The sequence below is a fragment of the Olea europaea genome, chromosome 18 (assembly GCF_002742605.1).
Source record: "Olea europaea var. sylvestris chromosome 18, O_europaea_v1, whole genome shotgun sequence".
In the NCBI taxonomy this organism is placed as follows: Eukaryota; Viridiplantae; Streptophyta; class Magnoliopsida; order Lamiales; family Oleaceae; genus Olea; species Olea europaea.
Window position 1 is genome coordinate 30360296 of NC_036254.1, and position 14475 is coordinate 30374770.

General features: G+C 33.0%; 2 protein-coding genes across 2 annotated transcripts; both read right to left on the bottom strand.

Annotated features, from left to right (window-relative positions):
• Positions 1-1050: 1050 nt before the first annotated feature.
• Positions 1051-3585, bottom strand: LOC111366996. The gene is made up of 6 exons (XM_022987673.1): positions 3234-3585; positions 2121-2281; positions 1979-2013; positions 1807-1911; positions 1353-1567; positions 1051-1270 (listed from the first exon to the last, which is right to left on the bottom strand). The coding sequence occupies exons 1-6, from the start codon at positions 3497-3499 to the stop codon at positions 1150-1152; spliced, it is 903 nt and encodes a 300-aa protein (XP_022843441.1). The 5' UTR covers positions 3500-3585; the 3' UTR covers positions 1051-1149.
• Positions 3586-7280: 3695 nt separating this feature from the next.
• LOC111366997 (uncharacterized mitochondrial protein AtMg00810-like) lies at positions 7281-7601 on the bottom strand. Its single transcript, XM_022987674.1, has one exon. It carries the CDS (start codon positions 7599-7601, stop codon positions 7281-7283), a length of 321 nt encoding a protein of 106 aa, XP_022843442.1.
• Positions 7602-14475: the final 6874 nt, after the last annotated feature.

The window sequence follows — 14475 nt, forward strand, 5'->3', positions numbered from 1 at the left end:
CTATATTCAAGATTGGCTCAAGATTTCACAGCATATTAAAAACTTAAAAAATTAACAACTAACATATTAATGAAAATCATTTTAATTGAATCTATCGTAAAAATTCACAAGTGCAAGATAATGGAGTATTCTCCATTGAGATTGTGATAGATTTTAAAAATTATTCTAAATTTCATTAATAGAAGGATTTAAAAAGATTTGAATAATCAAATCTTTGAAGACATCGTTTGCTGGCCTAACTTAGGACCAATTTCTGTCACTAAAAAGCCAAATTTGCCCAAATACATCGTAGATACTAAGAAATGGAAAATGTCATCAAAGTAGAGTGAGCCACCATCAAAATGGACCAACTAAAAAATAAAAAAAGTTCATTTCCAGAATGACGATAGAAGGACCAATACTTTTGATGGACCACATAAAATAAAGACTCAAACCCAAATATGTTGACATCTTTTCAGTGGAAGTTCATAAATAATCGACAAAAGGCTTGTTACAATAAAGATAGATATGACGCTGTCTCGGGAGAAATAAATAAAATAAAATAAAATAAAATAAAATAAATCACATTGAGATTACTCAAGAAGAATCAACACAAATGCAAAAAAGTCAAATATCTCCACATATCGATAAAAACACTTAGGATTACACCACTTATATTCCTCTCACTATATTAGTGAACTTATAAGTAAATCTCTTTTGTGAGATAACATTCGTTAAATTCACACAGTCGCATCTAATTAAACAATAAGAGGCCGGAAATATGTTCTCAATTATGTTGCCTTGGCATTAGAGAAGATCAAAAGACCATATATAAGATAGACACATCAATTATAATAATCCTTTTTTATGAAATATCTGTACAAGGGCATATTTAGTGCACAGTATTAAATATGATTAGACACCATTAAAGAAGAAAAAGTGTTAAGATCTTTTACGTCTGACAACCCAATACTACATGCAAGACATGTACAAAGTGTGCACACGTGTGTGTCTATTGTATCAATATAAGAAATTTTAACAAATCAAGTTTTATCGAAAATTTTTAGCAAATGAAGAACCATAGAAGGAACTTTTAAGAATATTTCTTCAAGACAGAATGTACAAGGATCATCATCATACTGCATAAAATCATATTAACAGGAAAGAGTTTCAATTACAGTTTGGGGGATTTAAACATTTATACACTGCAGATGCTGGTTGCTTGTACGCTGGAATGCTACTAGGATCGACGAATCTGACTTCACCGGGCACGAAAGCAAGATCTCTGTGCCTGCAAAATCGATATCAGGGACAAATTTATGTAAGCCGAAAGCAATACATTAAGACAAATTCAAGATTCACAAGTCACTTACCTTCGAAGATCCAGTCCAACTAAGCCAGCTTGCAGCACTGTCAAGTTATCAGAATCCGGAGAAACTATAATGACCGTGTCCCCAGAATACTGAGTCTCAAGAATCGACATAAGTTGTGTCACGCGAACAAACACATCTGAAACACTTTCATTTGGCGTTCCGTCATCAATTGGAGGTGGCTTAGTATTCGGGGAGAGGCTATCTGACGCATAGACCTAAAGCCAGTTTTCAAGAAGACAACTTTACATATCTAAGTTTATTACGTAGGATCCACAGCTTATAAGCAATTAAAAAAAATTAAGCTTTGCCAAACATACACTAACACTTCTACAATACTTTTAGATGCTTCATTCTAAAACTAGCAGTATGAGCAAAACATTATGAATAAACTGATAACCGCCACAAATTTATAATGTCAAATACGATTCTCGTATTAATACATTCTAATTGTTACCTCAGATATGGAATCCAATTTCTTTCCCTCATACGCTCCCAATCCCCGAGCATCCAAGAAGCTGTATTCTGGGACTATATGGCTACACCAATATATGAAAGTAACTTAATATTTACTTATTATTCTTAACAAGAAAGAAAAACTCGACCGAAAAATAAGATTTCTGCAGAACCATTTTCTTGCCAAGTAAAAGTATTCCACTTCCAACTTTAAGTAGAGGAAAATCCAGTCAGTAGAGCTTAACCTCAAATAAGTTTACCAAAAAAAAAAAAAAAAAAACCTTTTTTTTGAAATTTTCGATCCACTTTACTTACCTTCACATGCTCCCATTGACTTCAATGTCAATGCAGCCCTCACTGCCTGCTTCTTTCCCATCTCGGATAACCCATTATCCACTGATGTCTTAGCCACTGGATTTGTGTTAATTATCCCCAAACTCTCGTATTCTGACTCCCCTGCTCTCACCAAATAGTACCTGCACAAACCCCCGCAAACGAGTCACAACCTTAAATCCACATTCATCAGTAACTTATTGCAAGATGAAAAAGATTACAATCAAGACATTTTGGTTTTCTATAAATGCTCAAAAATATTGGAGATTAAACATTCAATGGAGCGAAGTCTGGATATGTGATTAAGCAGCAAGACCACCAGATTGCTAATGGATCCCATCAAATATTCTTGTTATTGCTTTATTGTCTGCAGTAGTGAACCCCATATTATTTTATTAATTTTGAATTCCTCTTTGTATGCTTTCCCACCTTATTTCTTCAATAAGAGATGTTGGGCTCCAGTGTGTATAAATGATCGGCCTAAGCTATTGTTAAGGGCATTGCATTCTGAGTATCTCCAATTTTCTATCCAATCTCAGTATTCAACTTTGAGTCATCAAATTTGTCGATCTAGATCTACTATTTAGTATTCGATTGCGGATCACTGAACTACTCATTTCCTAAATTCTCATGTATTCCCAAAATCAACGAGTTCTAGGCACATTTCTTTGCACTAATTTCCGTTAGGTCATAAAAGTAGTGGTTATAAGTCCACAATATAAATCTTCCCTTGGCACCCAAAAGGGTGCTCTAATAGATAACTGACCTCTAAAATAGGATGCTAAAGCATGATATTCCGCAAGCTAAGCATTTTTTTCCCCTATTTTAAAGGGGATCAAACGACTTCACCCATCCCCAGAAGGAGGCTCGAACAAAGTCACATTGGCATGGGAAGGCTTCACTCTTACTTGAGCTAGACCTTGGCCTTACCAAAAGCTAAGATTTAACAATAAGATTCAATTAAATTCATTACAATTCTTATAAAATTGCTATTTCGTGTACAGTAAGCGACTCTTGCTCTACGTACAAAATTTCCCATAAAATTAACCTGTATAGTGGCTATAATCAAGAAATCCGTGTATATAAACTACTAACCTGTTAGTGAGACGAACAGGGGGCATTTGAAACAGGCCACGGGCTTCTGATAGTGGCAAGGAAAATGGGTTTGCATTTGTGGGGTTGTTAACTTGAGGAGCTGCAAAGAATGGGGAGATAGTGATGAACAGTGAAGTCACAAGTTCACGGCGATTAATGGGAGAAAAATGGACAGATTGGGGATTTGAAGAGGATAAAGAAGCAGATGAATTGTGGGGTGTTGGAAGAATTGTATTTGAGGATGCTAAGGTTGTGGTTACTACCATTGCTGTCTGCCTTTAAACTGTCTGATTCTGAACCTCAACTGAAATCCAGATTTCAGTTTAACGTTTTTGATGCAGTGCAAGAAAATATCTTTCTCGGGGAATAGGCACGTGATAGTTCGTGACTTTGGGAAATTAATAACAAAGTAACTTCGAAATCGTACTTGACATAATAAGAAATTCAAAAATAATACTAGGCACAATCAAATATGTTTGTCAATACAACATGACTCTTGTAATCATCGGGTAAGGTTATTTGTTCCTTAGATAGTTTATTGTATGGATGTACAATTACTTGTCGTTGAAATTGTGCACGTGAGGCTACAATTTTCGTCAAGCAATGTGGTGAAGAATTTAACTATCGACAAGCGGGATCCTAATATATAAAAGATCAATACAATACAACGATATTCGACTCAACAAAGACATGTTTCAATAATGATTTGATGCATTGTATATTTAATATGCATCATTTGAAAATTTCAAGATATGACTACTCACTTGTCAAGTATATGCCCATGGATAAAAAATGACAATTATTTTATGTGATATTCTCTCGATAAGAGTACATGTTAATGAACAATTAGTATTTGAATGGGCAATATATTGCGAAAATAATAATAAAATCCTAAGTTATTTGGTATCAAATGGGCTTGGAAATTGTTGGGTGGAGTCCAATTCTTCTTTGTATCATATAAGCAAAATTATAGCCCTTATTAATTTTTTGTTTTGAAAACTCAGGTTTATAATAAAAATTTTGAGAAATCAGATTTTAGGGATCTAATTATTCTAAATAATTGAAAACTTAATTAAATTAATTGAAATGATCGGGTCCCCTCTTAAAGTCATTTGAAGAGAGAGAGAGAGAGAGAGATCTTAATTACAAATGTAAGACGTTCACAATTAATAAATTTACCATTAATTCGATCACATTTATTATTTTAGAATAATGTATAAGGCAAAAAAGTTACCATATTAATGTATCAAATAATAAATTGTTATGTATATATTACGTAGGGCGACTACCGATAATTTTCACTATAAATAACATTATTCATTATTTTAACCACTTGCAATTATATAATTTTCTATATACTTTTGTTCAAAGTCACAAATTCATGTTCACTCTATGTTTAGTCTTAAAAACCACCCATTACAAAATAATATTACGGGTTAGGCAAATATTTGGCTTTGTGGCCATCGGCACTAGGCGGTCACATACTTTTTCTTTATTGAATCAGAACAAGACATTGTGCTAAAAGAAGCCATCCTCTCTGGGTGCGGACATTGTAAAATTTCATTAAAGATAATTTAAAATTTTCACATTTATAATTTCTATTTTGGTCTAATTTGTCTTATAAATTGGAAACCATCATTAGAATTTCAGATTACCATTAAAAAAAGAGGGGAGGGAGTAGAGAAGATAGGGTGCGCATTTTTTTATTTTATGTTTTTGGTAAAACAAAATTCTTCTCATAGTAAATTATTGCAAGTATGAAAGAGAACGTAGTTTCAAATTGAGATAAAACTCTATAAATCTTATGTCTCTTTTTTATGCAATTTTATTGCGCTTAATAGTAAAAGTAGAGTTTCTAATTCTCAACACTATAAAGAGACAAAACTTTCTATATGATTCCAAAATTTAGAGATGAATAGGGACGCACATCCTCTTATAAGTTACTACCTCAAGGCAATATTAGCAAGTTTAAAAAGGTTGAACCCCAACCTTGAGGGTCCCCACTGCTCCGCCCCTAGAGTTTTATGAGGAAGGTAAATTGTGGGATGTGTCTTAACAGGTCAGGAAATAAAAGCTGTCTGTACACTGCGCTTATAAGGAGTCCAATTCTATGTCTCAGGAATCGAACCCCCACACTTCGGTTGCCAGCGAGACATAAGATAACTTCACTCCTATCCTTTACACCACTGGCTATGCTCGGGGGGACCAATATCAGCAAGTTTAGATCCTATATATAGAGGACAAAGGATATAGGTACATCCATTAATTAATCTTTAGCAACTTTTCATGGCAAGCATTAAAAAAAAAAAAAAAAATTTTGAATTTCCGCGGCCTGTAGCGAGACATGATTGTAAGCAAGGCGAAGCCTCTAAGCTCGAAAAACATGCTCGTACTACTTCTTAAAATGTCAAGCACGTCACTCATGCTACTTAATTTTGTTTATAACGAACAAGTTACAACATGGAATCCCTCCATAGAGATTCAAGAATACAATCTGCACTCAATCTGTATGTGCTCAAGTGAGAGATCTCATGTTCACTGTTAAACTATTTTCTAATAATTATCTTTCCAAATATTAAGTTTAGATGCAAAACACAGGAAAGGATGATTCAGATGGAAACTAAGCCCATGTTTGAACTTCATTCTTTAAAAAATTCATTTTTCACCAGACACATTACCAACCACATATTCTCCCAATAAAATAATTTTATACACAAATCTAAATTTTTTCTCTATATTTTAATCCCACATTCTAAAAATCACCACTATAAAATCTATTTTTCCAAAAATTGGGGCTCAAACAAATCCTAAATAGATTGTTCAGCATGAGACTGAGTTGAATCCAATAGTCTGTGTGATGCATGAGGACTATATCATATTAGAGCAGCCAGTGATGAGCAAAGATCAACAATATCAGTATTGTTTGTTTCCATCACTAAAATCTAATGACAACTCAAAATGAATAATCTCAACATGCACTTCTGACTAGGTACTGGGAGAGGGGCAACAGACAAGAAAGAAAGGAAAAAAAATAGAAAAAGTGTTTTGCTAGTCGAACAGGGCTACGTCGGTCGTGTCCGTCTAGGACGCCACATCGCCCCCTATTCGAACAAGTCCGATGTGGCCTTGTTTGAACAGGTTTTTCCATAGAAAAATGTGAAAAGGAAAAAGAAGACTTTGCATAAATTGTCAAGTCAGAATGACATGTTAAAGTTCTTTTGGGGGATACCTAATTTCCATATCTTAGGAGAAATTATTTTTTCCTTTAAAGGTGGTATCACTGAAATGAAATGAATGGCGGTGGGTTTTAATTCTTGGGAGTCTGTGGATTAGGCAGTGATAATGGAAGGAAGAGTTGTGTGCCATAATTAATGTTGGAAATAAATAATTTTTAGATAAAAGGTTAGACAGAAAACACAAATTTTTTGAAAGATATATGTATTATGTTACTTGCCTATATGAAATGTATCAAACACAAGGCCTTTTATAGGTACAAAGGGTCTCAAATATATTGTATATAATCAAGAGACTAATTAATGATTTCTTCTACATACTATGAATAATAGAATGCAAAGAACCATGTGGATATATGAATAAAATAAAATACATGAATATTAAATAAACTAATTCATGTATCAAAATTAATCTCCAACATTCATGAATCAAGTTTAATTTTCACCATTTCTTAAACTTGATTCCTTCTTGGTGACTCCAATCCAAGTATGCAATCTTGCAAAATCATCATTCTTCAATGACTTGGTGAAAATGTCTGGTACTTGATCATTGGTCTTCACATAAGCAAGCTCTACTTATTTGTTTTTAATGTACTTTCTAATGAAGTGAGATCTCATATTCATATGCTTGTTTCGATCATGGAACATGGGATTTTTATCCAAAGCAATAGCTACTTGTTATCAACATAAATTGATGTAACTTCGTTTTGGGGATATGAAGCATCTCCAATAACTTCTGTAGCCAAATGACATGACAAACACATGATACAGCGGAAACATATTCAGCTTCACAAGTAGAAAGAGTCACAATGGTCTACTTCTTTGAACACCAAGTGAAAGCACTGTTATCCACGAATAACAAAAATCCTGTGGTGCATTTTCGATCATTAATATTACTAGTCCAGTCACTATCGTTATAACCATGAAGCTTGAAATTTTTAGAAGAAGAATAAATTAAGCCGTAATCAAGAGTACCTTTAATGTAGCGAAGCATCCTTTTAGTAATCTCCATGTGAGTTAAAGTTGGTGCCTTCATATAACAGCTAACAAGACCAACACCATAAAAAATATCGGGTGTTGTACACGCCAAATATCTCAAGCTTCCAACAAGCTGTCTATAGAAAGATGGATCCATTTTCATGCTCTTATCATATTTGACATTTGTATTCCATATCCAATGAGAGTACTCACTGGATTGCAATTTTGTATTTTGAACTTTTCAAGAACTTTCTTTGCATAAGCTTCTTGAAAAATAAAAATGTCATCTCCATTTTGTTTTACTTCAATTCCGAGGTAGTAGGACATGAACCCAATGTCGGTAATCTCAAATTCTTAAGCCATCATTTTCTTAAATTCTTCAAACATTTTTTCATTGTTACCAGTAAAGATCAAGTTATCAACATACAAGCACAAAATAAAAAAACCTCCATATGCATTCTTTTTTACTTAAAGAGCATACTCATGAGGACATTTGATGAATCCATGATCTTGAAAATGCTTGTCAATCCGGCTATACCATGCTCTAGGCACTTGCTTCAAGTCATATAGCGTCTTCTTCAATTTCAAGACTTTATCTTCATGTTCCTTGACAACACAACCAAATAGTTGTTGAATGTACACTTCTTCTTCATTATATCCATTCAAGAAAGCGGACTTGAAGTCCATTTGATAAGTTTTTCACTTATTTTGAGCTGCCAAGGAAATATTTAATTGAATGGTTTCCAAGCAAGCAACAGGGACAAAGATCTCATCATAGTCAATGCCATACTTTTGCCTATAGCCTTTGGCAACAAGTCTTGTCTTGTATTTTTTCACTTCTCCTCGAACATTTTTCTTCACTTTGTACACCCATTTCACTCCAATTGCTTTTTTCCTTCAGGAAGAGAAACTAGCTTCCATGTATTTTTCTTTTTTTACTGCTCGAATCTCTTTATCCATAGCATGCCTCCATTTATTGCCTTCTATTGCCTCTTCAAAGTTCAACGGCTCGTTATTAGCAAAAGGACAAAAAAAGATGAATTATCAACCATTTCAGTTTCTTCATAAATCTCTACAAGATTTCCTTCAGAAGGACTATCATGAGGAAATTAAGGAGTAGGAGAATGCGGTATAGTAGCATCTTCACTTGTTTCTTGGCTAGAGTCTCCTTGGAAAGGAAAAATCACGTATTCTTCATTTTTCAGAACTTTCAATCCCATGAGCTTCCTTCGTCGTATTCCGCATCTCTATTATAAAGCTTGTAGCCTTTGGAGCTTAGATCATAATCGATGAAAACAAACTTCTCACTTTTCTCATCAAGTTTTAATATCTTCTCATCTGGTACATAAATATAGGCAATACTGCTAAAAATGTATAAGTGAGAAACACTAGGTTTCTTACCGCTTCAAGCTTCTTTTGGAGTTATGTCGTGAACACTCTTCGACGGGGAAAGATTAGACAAATACACAACTCACGCAACAGCTTCGGCCCAAAAACTCCTACATACTCTTACTCTTAAGCATACTATGAACCATGTTGAGGATGGTTCTATTCTTCTGCTCCATGACACCATTTTGTTGTGACAATCTTGGAATTGTGAGGAAATGCCCGATTTCATTGGTATAAAAAAAGTTGTTACAACTCTTTGGAAGTGAATTCTCCACCTTGATCGGTCCTTAACGCTTTGATGAAGTTGCCATTCTCATTTTCAACAAGATCTTTGAATTTTTTGAATGCTCCAAAAAATTCATCTTTCGTCTTCATAAAAATGAACCCAAGTCTTGCGAGAAAAATCATCAATAAATAGCAAGAAATAATTTGCTTTACCATGAGAGAGTGGGTTAATTGGCCCGCACACATCCGCATGAACAAGTTAGAGTAACTTTGTTGCTCTTGAGGTGAATTCCATTGGAAAGCTTCTTCTAGTTTGCTTGCCAACTAGATATCCTTCATAAAGTTGATTGAAATGATTGATTTTCGGCAACCCATTCACCATTTTTCTTTCATCAATGACTTCAAGTCACCAAAATTCAAATGGCCAAATCTTAAGTGCCAAAGCTAAGAATTGTTTTTGGCACAAGCCTTTAAACACCTTGGGTGGTCAACATTAATATTGAGCAAAAACATTCTATTCTTCTCCATTGGTATCTCTACAATCAGATTATGATAACATCTCTCAAAGTAAGGCAAAATTCTTCATATGAATATCATAGCCCATCTCAAGTAATTGTCCCAAACTCGAAATGTTAGACTTCAAAGTAGGTACATAATAAACTTGAGAAATCGAAAGATGACTTCCAATTTTAGCTCGAATAAGAACATCATTTTTGCCTTTTATTGGAACTTTGGTTTTATCTCCAAAAATAATATTGTCTTTCACCGACTCATTTATTGTTGAGAACAACTACTTGTTGCCACTCATGTGATTGGCGACGCCAATGTCAAGATACCACAATCGTTTATCCTTTTATTCTTTAGTTGCCAGCAACAACAACAATTCTTTATCTTCTTTTGCTTCAACTTAATTAACACTCTCTTCATTATTGGTGTTGTCACTCCTACATTCAAAAGCATAGTGACCATATTTATGAGAAGTGTAACATTGGACTTGTCATACATTCTTCCGTCACATCTCTTGGAACCATAGTTCCAACGACCTCGCCCTCTCGATTGATTGCTTGATCCTTCATTATTCAAATTTTGTTTTCCACGATTTCTTCCATTACCACGATTATAATTTCCTCCATGACAATGAATTTGACCTCTTATTTGAGATCATCCTTGCTCTTTGTTTTCATCTCCCAAAGATACATTTGTTTGGAGAACTTGAGCCATCGATTCTCCTTTCTTCTTCAATATTTCTTCATATGCTTGCAAGGACTCCATGAGTTGATCAAGGGTCATGGTATCTGAGTTATTTGACTCTTCAATGGAAATACTAACAAACTCGAGTTTTGAGTCAAACAATCTAAGAATTTTCTCGATGATCGACTTTTTTCAACATTTTCCTATCGCGTCATATGATTGACAATGAAGGATACTCTATGAAATAGTCAAAGACATATTCCGTCTCTTTCATGTGTAGATATTTAAACTCCTTATGAAGGATTTGAAGGTGAACTTTCTTCACCTTTTCAATTCCCTTGAAATTGTTCTCGAGAATCTCCCAAGTTTCCTTAGCGTTTGTTGATGAAGAAACTTTCTCGAACATGGCTTTATCTAAGCCTATGTGAATAATATAGAGAGCTTGTTGATCTGACTTGCGGTTTCCTTTGCATGGTATTTCTTTGAACTTGACTTAAAGCTCCTTCATTCTTTGGTTCATTATAGCCTTTTTCTACAACTTTCCATACCTCCCGTGAGTCAAGCAATGCCTCCATGCATATGCTCCAATGTCCATAATTTTTCTTTGTAAGTTTGGGAGAAACAAAAGGAAATAAACTATTCATCTTTTGAAGTGGATCTGACATCACTTTGATGGAATTAAATAATTATGGGAAGAAAAACTAGAGAAAAACATATAAATTTATAGAAAGATATATGTATTTTATGGCTTAACTATATGAAATGTCTCAAGCACAAGGCCTTTTATAGGTACAAAGGGTCCCAAAAACATTGTATAAAATCAAGAGACTAATTAATGACTTCTCCTACATACAATGAATAATAGAATACAAAGAACCATGTAAATACATGAATAAAATAAATACATGAATATTAAATAAACTAATTGATGTATCAAATTTAATTTTCCACACTCATGAATCAAGTTTAATTTCAAACATTTATATCATAAATAATATTGCTCCTCATATATATAGTATGTGGATAAAATTAGAATATATAAAAATTGTTGGGGGGGGGAGAAGATAGGGTGTACGATTTTTATTTTTTTATATACATTCTTTTCAGCATAGTGAATAACGGAAGAGTATATAATCTCACATTTAGACAATCAAATATCTATAAATCTCGTGCGTCTTTTTTTCTTTATACAAATTGATTGCTTTCGATGGAATAGAAATAGAGTTTCTTATTCTAAACAGATCATTTGACTAAGGGTCAACTATATACGAATGAGAAATCAACCTCACAAATTTATCTTCCTCTTTGAGTATGGAAATCAATTCATGAACACATCGAATTCCACTAATGTCACACTATCTACACACATCCCGTTTTATGTCCATCATAAATTGTCTATCTGCATACTTGCTATAGATAAGAACAAGACGAAACAAGCTGCTGAAATTTCTCCTCTATCTTTGGACAAAGCTTCCCATTGTGCTTTTTCATCAAATCTCTCCTTGTGTGAAGCTTTCCCATTAGTTTATAATGTAATTTCGCTACAATTAAAATAAGCAATTTCCTAGTATCTAGTACGTAGTTGTTGAAGAATTCGCATGAATTTTTCAATAACATAACACACTTTGAGAAGATGGAGAAATGTGATTTACTCCATTTAAGTCTTTTACAGCTAGTTAATTTAACGTACAATTTTTAATCTCTATCCCTTCCGTCCGATCCCTAAAATCATCTTCATACGCAGCTCTAGCAACCATCCATAAGTCATCTTTCAATCTTACTACCTTAATAATTTTCTTAATAGAGTTAACATACAGGTGTCTCACAAAAAAAATGTTGTAATTATGAACTAGGAAATAATCCAGCAATTATATTTTTTTTTAACTCTTTTGTGTGTTAGAAATTATTACTCACTCGTTACGTTGTAAATATTTCTCTAAATTCTTCTTGAATTGCCAAATTTAGACAGAAGTTATCCCTATTTATTTAGGACCAATACAAGACAATGATATTTGACTTAATAAAAACTTGTTTCAATATTGACTTGATGCGGAGTAGACTTAAAATGCATCCTTCAGGAATTTTAAGATATGACAACTCACTTCTCACGACTATACACAAGAATCTTAAAAAGTGACAAGTATTGTATATATGACAACTTACTTTGTACATGACATACACAAATCTTAAAAAGTGACAACTATTTTATGTAATATTTTCTATGTCAAAGTAAACGTCAACCAACTAATTATTACATACAACTAGAATTTTGACAAAACCTATAATTAGTATTCCAACACGAGAAGTTATCCCTATTTATTTAGGACCAATACAAGACAATGATATTTGACTTAACAAAAACTTGTTTCAATATTGACTTGATGCGTAGTAGACTTAAAATGCATCCTTCAGGAATTTTAAGATATGACAACTCACTTTTTACGACTATACACAAGAATCTTAAAAAGTGACAAGTATTGTATATATGACAACTCACTTTGTACATGACATTACACAAATCTTAAAAAGTGACAACTATTTTATGTAATATTTTCTATGTCAAAGTAAACGTCAACCAACTAATTATTACATACAACTAGAATTTTGACAAAACCTATAATTAGTATTCTAATATGAAATGTGTTGGGAAAAAAAAATGAAATCCAAAGTTACATAGTATGAAATGGGATTGGAAGTTGTTGGGTGGAGCCCGATTGTATATCGGCAAAATTATATCCCCTAATGTTTTGTTTTGAAAAATCAGGTTTATAATAAAATTTTTGTAAACCAGATTTTAAGGAATTTAATTAATCTAAATAATAAATTTTTTAATACAATTAATTGAAATGATCTGCTCCCCTTTAAAGTAATTTGAAGAGAGAAAGATCTTTGTTACGAAAGGCAGACGACACACATTTGTTTATTTAAAAAAAATAAAGTCACAATTTATAAATTAACCATTAATTTAGCAACAATTCTATGTAGTTTCGTATATACTTTTATTCGTTAGTCACATATTCATGTTCGTACAAAATAATAAATATTAAGACTAAAAAACCACCCATCACATAATAATATTATTGGTCACACAAATATTTGGTTTTGTGGTCGTCGTCACTGGCCATATAAGTAGTCACATGCTTTTTGTTGATTGAATTAGAACGAGACATTAATTCTACTACAAATTAATTACACAAAGGAAATTACCTTCCACAATTTACCGTAATATGCATTAATCTGAACGCTGAAAACGAACTGAATGGTGATCCCGTACACTAATCTGATTGTCGTAACAAGACCCACCCATATATTAGATGGGTCTTAGTCACATATACAAAAGAATATCGTCATTTTATGACCTGATTTTTGTAATTTCTACCGAGTTTCAGTATTTATCAAGATCAAACATTAATATTTATAGTTAATTACTTTACCTTTCAAATATTCAGCCCACTCCAATAGATCTCTTTTGTAATCTCTCTTTGGGAAAAACAAAATGGGCCACTCCAAAAATCCATGATCATTGACAAAAAGAAAAGAAAAGAAAAAAAATTCAAATTTCTCACAAGAACACAACTAAAAAGTAAAAAAACAAAAACAAAAATAAAAATAAAAATAAAAATAAAAATCCTCTTCTTAGTCACATATACAAAAGAATATCGTCATTTTATGACCTGATTTTTGTAATTTCTACCGAGTTTCAGTATTTATCAAGATCAAACATTAATATTTATAGTTAATTACTTTACCTTTCAAATATTCAGCCCACTCCAATAGATCTCTTTTGTAATCTCTCTTTGGGAAAAACAAAATGGGCCACTCCAAAAATCCATGATCATTGACAAAAAGAAAAGAAAAGAAAAAAAATTCAAATTTCTCACAAGAACACAACTAAAAAGTAAAAAAACAAAAACAAAAATAAAAATAAAAATCCTCTCGATATGGACATCCTAATTACTTGAAATAAAATTAAGATATTTATTAATTCTGTTAATAAATGTGAATGAGAAATCCACTTCCAAAGTTTATGTTCCTCTCCTAGTATGCAAACCATTGCATGGATACGTGGATGTCCCATTGTCTACACACACGTCCTTTTTTATGTCAATCATAAATTTCCTTTTTGCATACTTCACTTGGTATAGGAAAGAACGAGACCAAACAATCTGCCTACCTAAAGGGCACTCTCTCTCTCTCTCTCTCTCTCTCTCTCTCTCTCTCTCTCT